Source organism: Silene latifolia, chromosome 7 (assembly GCF_048544455.1).
Source record: "Silene latifolia isolate original U9 population chromosome 7, ASM4854445v1, whole genome shotgun sequence".
Taxonomy (NCBI): domain Eukaryota; kingdom Viridiplantae; phylum Streptophyta; class Magnoliopsida; order Caryophyllales; family Caryophyllaceae; genus Silene; species Silene latifolia.
The window spans coordinates 73,365,703-73,381,760 of NC_133532.1; the positions used below are offsets into that span (position 1 = coordinate 73,365,703).

The 16,058-nt window shown below is 38.7% G+C and overlaps 1 protein-coding gene across 1 annotated transcript; it reads left to right on the top strand.

Moving 5' to 3' along the window:
* Positions 1-13,391: 13,391 nt before the first annotated feature.
* LOC141590232 (uncharacterized) lies at positions 13,392-14,202 on the top strand. The gene is made up of 2 exons (XM_074410838.1): positions 13,392-13,756; positions 13,803-14,202. Exons 1-2 carry the CDS (start codon positions 13,392-13,394, stop codon positions 14,200-14,202), a joined length of 765 nt encoding a protein of 254 aa, XP_074266939.1.
* Positions 14,203-16,058: the final 1,856 nt, after the last annotated feature.

Sequence of the window (16,058 nt, forward strand, 5' to 3'; positions counted from 1 at the left end):
GGTAATTGGAACTCCGGTATTGCTTTAATCCGTTCAGGACTGACTGTTATTTCTCCTTTGGTTACCATGTAACTCATAAACTTACCACATGTCACATAAGGTTACACTTGGCAGGACCGAACACTACTACAGATACAGGCTAAAACAACGGCTAAAAACCGTTGTTATATAAAAAGGCGGACGTTGTTAAAGCGTCCGTTGTAAAAGGTTTTAACAACAGTTGGTTTTCTTAAGGAACCCGTTGTTAAAACTATTAACAACGGTTTTAAGAATAAAAACCCGTTGTTGAAAGTGTGACTCAGTTTTGGTGGGAAAGTTATAACAACGGTTACTTTACAAAGAACCGTTGTTATAACTAAAGACAACGGGTTGTTTCTACATAACCGTTGTTGTTTGTTTTTACAAAATAAAAAAAATTAAATTAAATATTACTAGATGCATGCATAATTACGGGGCCCGTTATAATTCTGATGCATGCATTATTACTGCCATCCCTCCTGTACCGTGCATATGAATGGACAATATATGGAATGAGAAGGGTTTACATTAGATTTGAAGCAGGGAGATATGATGATTATGGCACAACTTCCTAAACATGCATATATTATATTAATTAAAAAACAACTCAAAGGACACATTAATTAGTATAAATACATATATTATCTCAACCACCATTCCATTATCTCACTATCTTCAAACCCTAACTGCTAAAACAATCTCCAACTCCTAATTAAGCTTTCAAACTAACAACTCCAAAGTTCAACAACAAAATGAACGATTACATCCTTAAAACTCTTACTATGACCGAGCACAACAACAGCTTCATCCGCCGGTTGCTCCACATCGAGGACAGTTTAGGACAGTTTTAGGAGCTATCTTGTGGATGCTCAAGCCGCACTCAAGGACGCCAAAAAAAATGGCTTGACAGAGCAGCAGTTGTTGCAGCTATATGACGATATAGCAACTGCTGAACGAAACCTCCAAATAGCTAAGGAGGAGATGAGGGATATCATAGAAGAGAATAAGACTCTCTATGAAAATATAAGAATTGCATTTTTAGAAATGTAATTCTTTTTTTTAATTTATGTATTTATATATATATATATATATATATATATATATATATATATATTAATGAATTATTAATTAAGTTTATCATGCATTCCTCTCTATCATCTTGCTTCTTCTTTGTTTTATTTTATTTAATTTGTTTTACGAGCTAATTAAGCGAATAATAACATAATAATGATCGATAAAAACCCATCATATATACATGTAAATTAAATGAAATAATTAAAAAAAGAAAACAATGACGATGAAAGACGATGAAACCAACAGTGACGGCGAGATTTACCTGATAATTAGAGAAAGTAAGAGACGATGAAACCAACAGTGACGGCGAGATGATAAAGCGACGATGAGAAAGAGAGAAAGAGAGAAAGTGTGTATGTTTGCTGTGTTTGTGTTTGTGTTTGTCTGCTGTGTTTGTGTTTGTGTTAGGTTATGTATGTGTTTTGTGGCTGTAGCAGATCTGTGTTTGTGTGGTTTATAGTATTGAAATTATTAACAACGGTTGTTCAATAACAACCGTTGTTAAATAAGTTTTAACAACGGTTGTAAATAAACAACCGTTGTCAAATAAGTATTAACAACGGGTTTAAAAATACCCGTTGTGATTACTTTTCACTAACTTTGCGCCAATTTTGCGCCAAATTATTAACAACGGTTGTTCAAATTTAACCCGTTGTTAAAACGTATAACAACGGTTATATAACCATACCCGTTGTAATTAAGTTTCGTAAAAATCGCGCCATACATTCTACAACGTCTATTGTGATTTTCGTGCCTAAACGTTGTTAAAGGGGCGTTGTAGTTGCCTGGATTTGTAGTAGTGGAATTATCTTACAAGAATATCACAAGTAACATATAAATGACACATGAATTATAAATCACAACCATGTTAACTAGCAGGCCAGGATAGACTATGTCTTCAAACGTTCATGTTGTGTAACGTGTATAACATGTTAATATTAAAAATTCTATTGATCAAAGGTTCTAAAATCGTGCTAGACATGCTTAACATATAATAAGGAAAAGTTAATGACTAATCATGCAAGGATTCATAACAGTCATATGATAATAGATCTAAGTATATCAGGATCGATGAGTCAGGTCAGGTTGATTCATCTTTCAAAAAGTCAGTCAGGCCAGGCTAAGCTTGACTAACCCTGGCATATCAGGATAGCCCAAAAACTATCATATGTAACATGGTTGCTTAAAAATTATTTGATTCGTATCTACCTTGCAATATGTGGTAAGATGACATATTTCTTTAAACGTTATGCAAAGAATAACAACTTACCATTGCAGGAATACTTGAATACCTTTATGATTTTTGCGCTATGGCGGTAGAAGGACTGACCTGACCTGACCTGACCAAATCTTATAAATAATTAGGCTAACATTCTCTGCCTTGAAAGGGCTGACTTGTCCTGATCAGATCTTAAGAATAATCTGGCTTTGGTATACTGTTCAGGGTTGAAATGAATATTCAGGCTTGAAATGATGATCAGGCCTGCACTGATACTATTCATAACTGACTTTGAAGCCTATTCTGGTCAGGACTAAGTTTCCTAGCCAGGCTCGAATTCTTTGAAGTTTAAGGTTACATTTCCTAAAAACATCAAATTATTATAATTAGGAAAATTCACTGTAGAATAAAAGCATGTACCAAAATTTTAAGATATATTTCTTATACTTTACAAAACATGTATTAGGTATAGGAAAAACTTATCTTTGAATTTCTTTGGTGACAAATATGCCCTTGAATTCTCCTTAGGTAACACCGGAGGCTGTAACACTTATGATCGTTGGAAGGACTTTTGACTGGTTTTAGTAATTTTTCCCTCGGATCTAGCATTTCTTCGTTCCAAACAAGGGTTATAAAAAACCATTGTACCAATTTTTCTCAAGGCTCTCAAACTTGTGACAAGAAAAAATCTTGTGAACATTTTTGTAGGTTTAATAAACTAGTTGCCCCACGGTGGACGCCAATTATTTTGTCCATATTTTGCGCAAGGCTGGAAATATGACCAGGGTAGTATGAGGGTTAACTAGTATTATCCTATTTCGCTATTATCGTGATCGTACCTAGGCATGTTTGATTGTAATAAAGACAATGCAAATAAATTAAATAATAAGACAAAGGAATTTGTACGTGGAAAACCCTTTAATGGGAAAAAACCACGGGCACCACGCCAGGAGAGGATTTCACCATGTAATTGGGAGAATATTAGTATGATAATAGATCTATGTATGTAATATTTCTCTAAGTGTTGTGTGGCTTGTAATCTTGTAGAGCGTGTGTTGTATATGTTGAAGTATGTCTCGTCTTGCCAAATGATCTTCAAATGCTCCTTATATAGGCAAGTTGAATGGCTGCAAAATCTTTGTACTTAATGCTGAATATTCCTCCTTAATTGCTGTCTCCTGATACCCTGATAGCCTGACGCCCTGACACCCTGATGTCTTGACGTCCTGACACTCTGAAGATGACCCTGAAGATGATGTGGGAGTCTAGGCTCATCAGCTGGTGCCAAACTCGGACTACCCTGACGGACCTACCCTGATCGTCAGGCCAGGGTAGAATTCTATCCTGTCAGTAGTGCGAAATTCCAGGCCCAACAGTTGCAGATGCTTAAGCTGTCCGATTTCACCAGTGTATTGATGATTGTAACCTAAGTGATATGAAGGCCACAGGTGCTTTTTATACGTGGAACAACAAACAACCACTAGAGACAAGGGTATACAGCAGACTAGATATAATGTTTGTTAAATCATGAATGGACTGTTAGCTTACCAGAGTACTATGCCAATTTTCTTCCAGAGGGTTATTTTGACCATACTCCTTGTCTGGTTAGTAAGGCTAAAGGGAGCCAAGGTAAAAATAGACCATTCAAATATTTCAATATGTGGAGGAGTGCTCCCGATTTTCAGGATTGTGTTAGAAATCAGTGGAATAGGAATGTTATTGGGACAAAAATGTATGGTGTGGTCAAGAAGCTAAAGATGCTAAAACCAACACTCAAAAAAATTAACAGGTCTCAGTTCCCTGATGTAGAAAAAAGGCTGACATGGCACAAACTCTTCTGTATCAGATTCAAAAGCAATTGGTAATGCAGCCAGGGGATAGGGAGTTGATAAAAAAAGAGCATGAAGCACATAAGAATTTTATTTTTCTGCAATCAGCTAGTCTAGCTTCCTTAAAACAAAAAGCCAATGCTCATTGGACGAAGGAGGGGGATTCTAATTCTTCATATTTCCATGTAGTGATTAAATCAAGGAGGAACAAAAATTATATTCAGTAAATTACTGATCACAAGAATAAGCTATACACTGAGGATGAAGGGATTCAAAAAGCTTTGCTGGATTATTATCATATCTTGCTAGGGTCTAAAGCTAGTACTGCTAAGGTCAAAGGTTTTATTGTTCAAAGAGGGAGAACCTGCACTGAGATGCACAAGCAGCAACTTCTGAGGCCAATTACACATGAAGAGATAAAACAAGTTATGTTCAATATACCCAATGATAAAGCTCCTGGGCCTGATGGTTATTCTAGCAAAATTTTCAAGGATACTTGGGAGACTATAGGGGAGGACATAAGCAATGCAATCCTTGATTTTTTTTTTGACTCTGTTCAATTGCTTAAGCAGGTTAACAATACATTGATGACTCTGATACAAAAAGTGGAAAGACCCTCTTCTGTTTTGCAATACAGACCAATTGCCTGCTGCAATGTTGTCTATAAATGCATTTCTAAAATCTTATGCAACAGGTTTGCCATAGTATTACCTGATCTGATTTCACAGAATCAAGGGGGGTTTATACAAGGAAGGAGCATAATGAAAAATATCTTGATTTGCCAAGACATCATTAGACTTTATGAGAAGGGAGCTGTTTCACCAAGGTGTCTTTTCAAAATGGATCTTCAAAAAGCCTATGACACGATAGAATGGGATTTTTTAAATCAAATGCTTCTAGCCCTCAAATTCCCTGCCCAATTCAGAAAGTGAATAATAGAGTGTGTTACAACTCCTAGCTATTCTTTAAACTTAAATGAGAATATGTTTGGTTTTTTCAAAGGAGAGGGGGCATTAAGGTAAGGGGACTTCTTGTCCCCTTTATTACTCACAATTTGTATGGAGTATCTTACAAGATTACTTGCCTATACTACTGATAATAAGGATTTCAGGTTCCATCCTCTCTACAAATCTATAAGATTGACACGCCTAATGTTTGCAGATGATCTTCTTCTGTTCTGTAAGGGAGATGCTCATTCAATGATGACCATTATGAGAACTTTCTCCATGTTTTCCAATACTTCAGGTCTCAACATGAGCAAAGTTAAATCTAATGCATATTTTAACGGGGTCAATAATGTTCTCAGACAAGATATTCTTCAAGTGTCTGGTATGGTTGAAGGTAGGCTGCCTTTCAGATACTTAGGGGTACTTATTTAGACCACTAGATTGACTACTAATGATTGTAGGCCTTTAATAGACAAAGTGGTCAGCAGAATAAGAAGCCTGGGTGCAAGGAAACTATCTTATGCTGGAAGGTTAGTGTTGGTTAGAGCGGTTCTCAAGACTCTCCATAATTACTGGGCTCAAATGTTCATCTTGCCTACTGGTGTCATCGTTCGAATTGAAGACATATGTAGGAATTTTTTGTGGGATGAAGGGCCTGACTATATGAAATGTCCTCTAGTTTCTTGGGACAAAGCTTGTAAACCCAAGAATGAGGGGGGGGGGGGGTGTCTAGGGTTGAAGAATGAACTTATATGGAATAAGGCGGCTATTGAGAAATTGGTGTGGTGGATTGCATCAATGTATGATATCCTTTTGGTCTAATGGGTAAATTATACATACATAAAAGGGGCAGATTGGCAGGGTTACTCTCCTATTAATAACTCTAGTTGGTACTGGAGAAAAATTTTTCAAATCAAGACCTTATTACATAACTCATATCAGCAGAAAATGTGGAACAACAATCAGGGCTATACAATAAAAAAAGGGTTACGAACATCTCAGAGATAAAGGGGAGAAAATCAAATGGCATACTCTGATAGGGACCAATTGGACTATCCCTAAACACGGGCTTATAGCGTGGATCTACCAACATGGTAATATGAATAATAATGATAAAACTGTTCAAATTGGGCATAAGCGAGGTGGATACTTGTTGCATATGTCGGGGTGACATAGAAACATGGAGCATTTGTTTTTCGGCTATCAATATAGTAAAGATCTCATCGCGCATGTAAGAAAATGGATTGGAACCAATATCCCAAGCTCGAATCTTCTGAACTAGAGATTGAGTTTTAGAGGCTCAAAAATCCAGATTAATGTTCTGAATGCGGTAATTAATGCGTGTATTTATCATGTATGGAGAGAAAGAAACCTGAGCAGAATTGAACATACGCTGATTCGATCGAATAGGCTTGCACTAACCATCATTAAAGAGCTAAAGCTGAGATTCATTGGCCTTAACTCTATGATTAAGGATCGCTGGTTAAAAGGAATCCTTGACAGTAGCAGATCTGGGTGAGAAATGAATTTGTTGAAGATGGAGGGATGCTGGAATGCTGGATACAGGTCCTCTTTGTTTGAGGGTATGATAATTACTTTTTGTTTTTCCCCAATCTGGTTTTGTTATCCAAATGAGAAAAAGAGTAGGAGTCCTGTTGATTTATTTGTTTAGGCTGAGTCTTGTGTTTTGTTATGTGTCTTGGTTTTACGTTTTGTCTGGACTGGACCTTTAAGTCGACGAGGCTTATGGTTCCAATGTCCATGTATGGTTACGATCTTTTCTTTTTTGATATATATCTTACATTTTATCAAAAAAAAAATTTTGATGCAAGTGGGCCTTGTTCGCGAAGCGTTTTGTTCCTCTACAAATAGCGAAGCTCTTTCTTCCTCGTTAATAAGAGGCCACATCCTCATGGTTGGAAGCCGCACTTTTCACATCCTCAGTTTTTCCCTGAAAGTCATCCGCATCGTTGGGGATGCTCTAATAAAATTGGTGACATATTACTTTGTCTTAAAAATTTTACCGACTTAGTTAGTAATGTGACCATTCTACAATGTTTTGTAGGATTTGAATGAATCTTATAGTGATAACATTTATGAATAACATGGTGACATGAGAATGTGTCACAATATTAGTATTTTAGTTTAAAAACTAGTTTAGATCTCGTGCACTACATGCACAACACTTAAAACTATATAAGGGTTTTTCTAACGTGTGCCCTAAGGGCACACATTAAGATCCTAAATAAAGAACAAAACAAAGGGATATTTTACTAAATATGGAAAAAATGAGTTGATACTTACAATTCTCATGTTATATTCCTTCGATTCTTTCTTTATTTAGGATCTTAATGTGTGCCCTTAGGGCACACGTTAGAAAAAGTGCTTAAAATATTGGTACCTTATAATTGTTGACATTTCTCATTTTCTCATCGTTGTATTTTGCTTTGATAAACAAAAGCTGAAATTGAAAATTAGTTAAGAGAATTGAGTTATGAGTAAAATATATTTAAATATATTTTATTTTCAATCTTTTTTGTCACGAAACTAATAAAAACGATATACAATTTTGTTTTTATACGAAGTATGAGTCAACTCAATATCTAGATTTAGTAATTTATTGTTTTATATTTATTTTATTTTATTTTATTTTAATTAAAATATTTTAATTAAAATATTATAGTTTAGAGTTTAGTGAAAATAATATAACTTGATAAAAAGTTTAATGTTAATGGAAATATAATAGATGAATTAAAATTTAATTATTAATTTCCTTATTTAGTGAAAGAACATAATTATCCTTACTTTCCTTTTTTTTAAGAATATTCATTTTCGCGGGAAAATGATAGAAATCACCTATTCTTTTAGTAAATAGGGGATGTAACCATGTTGAATAATAAGTTCAGGTTCTAAAAATGGAAAATATATGAATTAAAATGGTCACAACACAATAATGATGGTTTGTATAAAAATGATATCATCTTAGTCTGAAATGTAACCATTATAAGACTGAAAGATAAGCATTATAACATTAAGAAAACTGGTAACATATTACTTTGTCTTAAAAATGTTACCAACTTAGACAGTAATGTGACCATTTTACAATATGTTTTATAAGATTTGAATGAATCTTATAGTGATAACAGTCATAATGATGGTATTTTTTTTGGGAACGTAAGTGAGATTGTAATGGTACAAAGAAATAAAGAAGATGGAGGAGGTTGGATGCGATAGAGAGCAATGGAGGTTTACGTATAAGGTGGGAGGGAAATTGATGCTTTTTTTCATGATTAATAGTAATGATTGAACATTAAAAAATAATGGGCAAGTAGTAGAAAAACCTATATAAAACACTAGTCACAATCTAGTCTACAACCCACTTGCTTATATCCGGCCCGCATTTTTAATATAAAGTGGTATTATCCGACCCGTCTCCAACTTGTGACTGATACTCTATGTCTTCAATGAGAATTTGTGTATTATCAATTCGTTTGGACTAGTAAAATAGAATGTGTATGGAGGATATATAATAAAGAATTTCCTGTGTCAGTCATACTAATTCTTCAAATTGGGTGCAGGAGGTGGTTTTGTGGCAAATGTTACCTGCATTATACGCGCAGGGGAGGCGTCCTGTGAGGATGGTGGATGGTGGCTAACGGATGGTGGTAGTTAGAGGGACAATATTGAGAGAAGTAATTGAATTGGTAAGAATGAATGAAATCATTAAAATAAAAGCGGCATAATGGTCATTTATATCCATAAAAGAGTAACACCCGTCATGAATGAGCACCACCTAAATTACATTGCAACTAATTTGTTTTGTTTAGCAAACATGATTTTTTTTCTAAATATGATCGATTCTTGCTACCAAAAATCATTGATACTCCGTATCTTACAATAAATTTTCACATTTGAGTTTTATGGTTAATTTGAAACTTTAACCATAAATAAAAAAAAATTGTAAATGATTATGATGTAATATTATGATATTTCCATTAGATATATGGAATATCATCATAAAAGAGATGGAATATATAAACCAATATAATAAAACAAAAGGCTACGGTAGATTTTCATTCCTAAGCTCGTCAGCAAATTTCTAAATATTAGGATATAAATATAGTAGTTGGGTTTCAACCACCATCTTAAGATGATGGTTGAAATGGTTTATCTATCAATCATCTCAACCAAAATCTTAAGATGGTGGTTAAAATCAACAATTATTTTTGTACTCTAATACCAATCAAAAGGCTAAATAATTCTAGATGGATAGTAATCAAGAGTAGAGAAATGTAGAGTAGTAGTGACCTGGGGAATTGATAGCAGTACTAAGAAGCGACAAGAAATCTGCGGAGCCGACAATAAAAGTGGAACGGAGGCAAGACATCAAGATGTTCTCAACAAGACGATTGTAACTCTTCTTGATCGCATAATAGAGCGGGGTATTGCCCTTTAATCAGCAATGGTGCAGCTTATAAGTTCGGGATCCATTAACATTATCTCAATCATACATTTCTATTAGAATATGACCATATTCATTGTATCTCTTGTATAATACTGTTTCCTATAATTGTGTAATTGATTCCTTAATCATAGGATAGTTATCATTGACTTCCTAATTATTAGCTTAGGATCTCGTTTGATTAGCAACTAACTTAGGAATATGTTTAACACAATAATAATCAAGGGATTGAAATCTTTTATTGTATCATACACCATCACGATCCTCTAAAACATCTCTTTTGCCTTCATCTTCTTTCTTTCTTCTTCCTCCACAATGACAAACGACACAACCAAATCCGCTCCGTATTATCCTTCTTATTCCGTTTCCAACATTGAGAATTTCGTTCAGATCACACTCAAAATGAAACTGTCCATTACGCCTCATGGGCAGAGGTTTTTCTCAATACCGCCCGAGCTTTCGATGTTAGCGATCATATTGCACCTCCCAAGGATGCTGTCATTAACAAGGATACCCAATGGAACTGACTTGATGCCATTGTAAAACAATGGATCTATAACACTATCTCTCTTGACCTTCTCCACACCATCCTAGAACACGGTGCCACAGCTCAAAGCTCTTGGGATCGTCTACGCGATATTTTCAATGACAACAAGAATTCTCGGGCTATCATGTTGGAGCAACAATTTACCAATATTCACTTGAATAACTACCCAAATGTGTCGTCGTATTGTCAAGCATTAAAAATGGTAGCTGAGTAATTGTCTAACGTCGGGGCCCCTGTCTCCGAAACTCGGCTCGTCCTTCAACTCGTTACCCACGTCTCTGACGGGTACGATGGAATCGCCACAATCATTCAACAAAGCGATCCCCTCCCACCCTTCTACAAAGCCAGGTCGATGCTGACGCTTGAAGAAAGACGTCGTACCAAGGCTGCCTCTGCTCCATCTCACTCTGTTCTTCTTGCATCGCAATCTGAGGCCTCGGTTGAGACCAACACTCGGTCTGGATCCTCCACCCCTAAGGGTGGCAATTCGTCTCACTCGAACAATTATAAAGACAAGGGTGAGTAAAACAACCGTGGCAACTACCGCGGTAAACATCACATCGGTGGCAATTTCAGTAATAATTACAACAAGCACAATGGCCGCGACGGGCAACAGCAACAAGGCTCGTCACCAACTGCCCCCACCTGGACATGGGTTCCTATCTCCCCTTGGCAGTCGCAGCCACAACAGGGGTGGCCCACGCCTCCATGTACCTACCCCACTACTGGTTGGACTCCTCCCAATAGCTCTCATTCGCAAGGCATCCTCGGAACCCGTCGTCAACAAGCCTTCCTCGCTCAGCCTAATCCTGTTGGGACATCGCAAGGAGTTTTTGTTCCAACCGATATTGCAGCCGCTATGCAGTCTCTTTCTCTTCAACAGCCGAATGACAATTATTATATGGACACATGAGCGTCGTCGTACATGACTTTGTAGATACCCAGTATCTGCTGAGACTCCAACAAATACCCGATGATTATCGGACTACAACATGCTTAGGAATCGCAGCGTTTGATCGACGGTTTGTGTACAACTTTACGTCGGAAAACTTAAAATGATTTCGGAAATAAAACATTTCAAAACTTTTCAAAAGTACCTAGAGTGCATAATGCATGATGACGGGGTCGCAATGACACTAACTAGAGTCAAAACCGACACCGGACCCAAAAACCGACTCAAAATTCAAATTCCGACTCCAATAACGAGTCAAACCGAGTCAACACAAAAAACAAAACCATTCAAATGGTTCTATGTTAAGATTTCCCGGAATCTTACATAGACAAGTACCAAACATGTTCATCCAAATCCTAGGATAGAACAAATCATGATTGCACTTGTGTGAAAGTGACAAGACACCTCGAAGACGTGCTACATGGCTCGCGCCTCTTTGAGCAGCCCAGGTGGCCACGTCGCTCAAAACTCACACAACCACTCATTTTCCTATAAATACCCCTCAAATGCGACCATTTGAGGGTTACGCGAGTGTCCGCCCCCTCTTTTTTCCCTTAAACTTCTCGACTCGACTTCCTAAGTCACAATCCGACACGTGTTTACGACCTACCGATCATAAACACAAGCCTTACACATTATTTGGTACCATCATCGTGCATTAAACTACTTGACCGACCATCTCGACCACTACACCATCACTAAACTTAACAAAACACTCTTTTTACTTTCTAAAACGGTTTTAAACCGAGTTTTACGACCAAACGAGTTGATACACTTACGTCGATTTCTCGCCATAAGCCTAGCATGTAAGTATGAGGGTGTAAAAATCTTCTTTTATCATGTTTTCATTTGTTTCATGACTATAACATGCTAAATCATGCATAACATGGTCCAAAACATGGGAAGAATGAGCCAAAACCGGATTTTTGGTTGAGGCAGAGGCTACTTATGTAGCATATAGGCTCGCGCCTAAAGGACCCTGCCCAGCCTTAAGTCCAAACCGTGTTTGGTCTCTTCATCTCCCTTATTTTCATTTTCATATTTGTGAACGGGTTTTACCATTTCAAATATTTTCAAACCATTTTTACAAGTTTTAAACCATAAAACATTTTTCACCCTTGGTTCTTCATACCATGACGGTTTAATCCGTGTTTCGGTGATAATATTTGGTTAATTACATTTTAAAAGGTATTTTAAAGCCTTCTATTTCATTTATTTATACTTTGAAGGGTATTTAAAGCCTTTTATCAATGTTTTACACTTTGATAGAAATTGGATCTCGCGGGTCATGGCTTGTATCACATCGGTTTCCTTCTCCGTACTCATCAACGGAATGCCGTCGGAGGAATTTAGACCATCTCGGGGACTGCGACAAGGTGACCCCCTTTTACCTTACCTTTTCATTCTCTGTGCTGAGGTTTTATCAAGCTTAATGAGACGGGCTGTGGAGGTGGGAAGTTTACATGGTGTCCGAGTAGCTGCTAATGCCCCCCTATATCACATCTCTTATTTGCCGATGATAGTATCTTTTTTACGAGGGCAAGAACGGAGGAAGCTGAGGCGGTAAAGGGCATTTTACACCGGTATGAACAAGCCTCGGGGCAGCTCGTTAGCCTCGACAAGACTACTGTCTCTTTTAGCAAGGGAGTGCCAATCCAGAAGAGGAATAATTTGGCTACGAGGTTGGGGGTGGTCGAAGTTGATGAGCAGGCACGATACTTGGGGCTTCCGACTGTTATGGGCCAATCCAAAAAAGTCCTCACGGATATTCTGAGGGATAAGTTAAGTAAGCGATTGAACGGTTGGCGAGGGAAAATCTTGTCTAGGGCGGGTAGGGAGGTTCTCATAAAGCTTGTGGCCAATTAACTCCCTACCTATATAATGAGCATCTTTAAAATTCCCGTCAACTTTTGTGAGGAACTCAGATCCTTGATATCGAGGTTTTGGTGGGGGCATGGTGAGGGGAAAAAGGGGATTAGCTGGGTATTATGGCATAAGCTATGTCGATCGAAGAGTCTAGGGGGCATGGGATTTCGCGATTTCTATTTGTTTAATATGGCGCATATAGGAAAGCAGGTCTGGTGATTGATGACGGAACCCGATGGTCTTTGGGCTTAAACGATGCATGCTAAATACTACCCATCAGGTGATGTCATGTCTGCTAGTCTTGGCCATAACCCAAGCTATACTTGGAGAGGCATTCTTGAGGCTCTTGATGTGTTGAAATGCGGGTGGAGGAAACGTATTGGTGATGGGTTGTCAACTCGGGTTTAGGAGGATGCGTGGCTGGCCGAGACTCAAACTGGACGCATTGTTTCACCTCGGGTTCATGGACGGGAGGATATGGTGGTAGCTGACCTTATGGCGGTGGAGGGAGGATGGTGGAATGAGGACATCTTGAGCACGGTTTTGCTTCATTTCGAGTGTGAGCGAGTGAAGAATATCCGACTTAGTTCGTTCAAACCGGCTGATTCGTGGTTCTGGAAGGAGGAGCGTGACGGGATATATACAGTTCGATCAGCTTATCGAAGATTAGCTGGGGGTCGAGAGGTGTTGGAGATAGGAGGGGCATCGAATTGGGAGCGGGAAAAATGGCTATGGAATAGGTTATGGAAAGTCCCAGTATGGCCCCGTGTGAAGCTCTTTTTTTTGGCAACTATGCAGCGAGGCCTTAGCAACAAGAGTGAATATCGCTTCTCGAGTCCGAGGTGAGTCTTCTTTTTGTTCTTTATGTAATAATTATGTTGAGTCGAGTCTTCATCTCTTTCGCGATTGTGTCTTTGCCGAGAAAGTGTGGGAAGGTATCGGGCTTGGGGAAGAGGGTAGGGAGGGTGGCGGTGTTATGGATTGGGTGGAGGCTAGATGGCGTGAGCTGGGTTATCGTGAACATGCCTTATTTATGGTTGGGTGTTGGGTCATTTGGGAACACCGTAATAAGGTTGTGTTCGATACGAGGGAAGTAGATGTTGCGTGTGTCATACGTAGGGTGAAGGATGTTATGGACGAAATGGAATTGGGAGGCTTTACTCGGGATAGACATGGAGGTGGGAGGTCGGGCAGTGAGGGAGACGAAGGTAGGAGGGCGTGGGTTGCACCCCAACCGGAGTATGTCAAAGTCAATGTGGACGCGGGGACTACGAAGGGCGAGGAATGAGTGTAGGTGTGGTGTGTCGGGATGAGAGGGGAGCGGTTTTGTGGGGCGTTTCTCTGGTGCAAGAGCAACAATGTGACTCACAGATGGCGGAAGCGGTGGCTATCATGGAAGGAATTAGTGAAGGTGCAAGACGAGGACATTCCAAGATTTTGATGGAGAGTGACTGCTTGTCGGTTATCGAGAGGCTTAACAAGAAGGATATGGGACAGATCATGTTCTCGCTTGTGTTACAAGATATTTTACTTTTGGGCAATTCTTTTTAATTTGTTGTTTGGTCGCATACGAGTCGTGTAAAAAATAGTGTGGCACACTCTTTAGCTCATCTTTTACCTAGAGTAGTTGGTAGATCTGTGTGGTAGGATACTTTACCACCGGTTGGGAACAATGCTGTTTGTTTTGATTCTCGTTTAAGGAAGTAAGACCTTCGGGTTTTCTCCTAAAAAAAAAAAGCCTTTCATCATTCCTTTACATTTGCAAAACAAATGTATTAGTCATCAACACAAAGTCATCCTTGGTTCCATATACCATGTCGGATTTTAACCCGAGTACGATGATGAATGTCGACTAATTATATTCAAATGAACTTAATACAATTAGTTCCTAATTATTTTCAAAACTATTCATGTCAAGCTTGCAAAACCGAACCCGACATTGAATATCGTCAAAACAATGACGATTATTCAAGTCTCGTTCTTCAAATCAACACAAAAACGGTCTAAACGGCCCTTTCAAACCAAAACGAGTCCAAATACCCATTTTTCAACACGTTTTATAAACGTTTTTCAATGGTCAGAACACGTCTTCCATCGTTGACTGACCCGCGCCTAAACAAGTCATTCCTTTTTCCGTTTTCAAACCAGGGGAGACCTCCTTGCATCGCCAATGGGCTCGCGCCTCTTCTGGCTGCCTGATGCAGGGCCTGTTCCCTTTCCAGCGCTAGTCTAGGACGATCCCGACTTTGGTTAGCCCGAATACAGGATGGATCAGATGACTAATTTGCTCATTCAAACACCGTGTTTGCAAAACGCCTTACTAGGGCAAATGGATCACGTTATGCACCATAAACCTAATTTGGTAAATGGATGTTTAATTTCCGTCTTGCATGCAAATCAACATTAAATCCAACTCGACATCTTATACTTGATACTTGGATTAAATCAACCGACGTAGAAAGCTCTCACATGTTAGGTTTAAACTATTGGATGCGCATTCATGCATTTAAACTGTTTTATCAACTTTTGCATTCAACCAACCAAGATTGATTAGTAGAGGCCGCTACCGCGGGCGGGATTGGGTGTCTGATTAAAGGGCTTCCCAATACGTACCTTCACCTCTTACTCAGAAACTTTGGATAGTGGACGACCTTATCCAGGGCGTACGAGAGTCATTCTACAGATAGGATGCTAAAGAGGGACGATTTCTTATTTTTAGTACCTATGTCAAATCATGCTTTGTGCTTCGTTTGACTGAGGTATAAAGTGGATTCGAACGGGTTCCAAGCATCCCAAAAATGCTTGGTGGCAACTCCAAACATCTCTAATCGTTTCGAGACCCTTGCCGAGACGAAACCGACCGATCTAAAACGATCCGGTCGAAAGCATTTTTTCGCCGCCGAGCGTGGCTTTCAAAAGACTGCTGTACGTCCGCAGACCGAACCGGGCGCGCAGGTGGGCCCATGTCCACAGATTGGCGACGCCGCTAGGGATAACTAGGACACTTGTGTCTTTGTGATCCCTAGATAGTGAGACTCGAACGAGGTCTTGATTGGAATGCATTAATTTATATTACGGTCATGGTCGGGTTCCTTGTCCGGGCCCACAACCTAACCCTTTTTGACCAATTGGCTCGTCTTGTCG

Coding starts and splice junctions, on each gene's coding strand:
- LOC141590232 (XM_074410838.1), top strand. CDS start 13,392: ATGGTGGTAGCTGACCTTATGGCGGTGGAGGGAGGATGGTGGAATGAG. Junction 13,757..13,802: donor TATCGCTTCTCGAGTCCGAG/GTGAGTCTTCTT, acceptor TGTTGAGTCGAG/TCTTCATCTCTTTCGCGATT.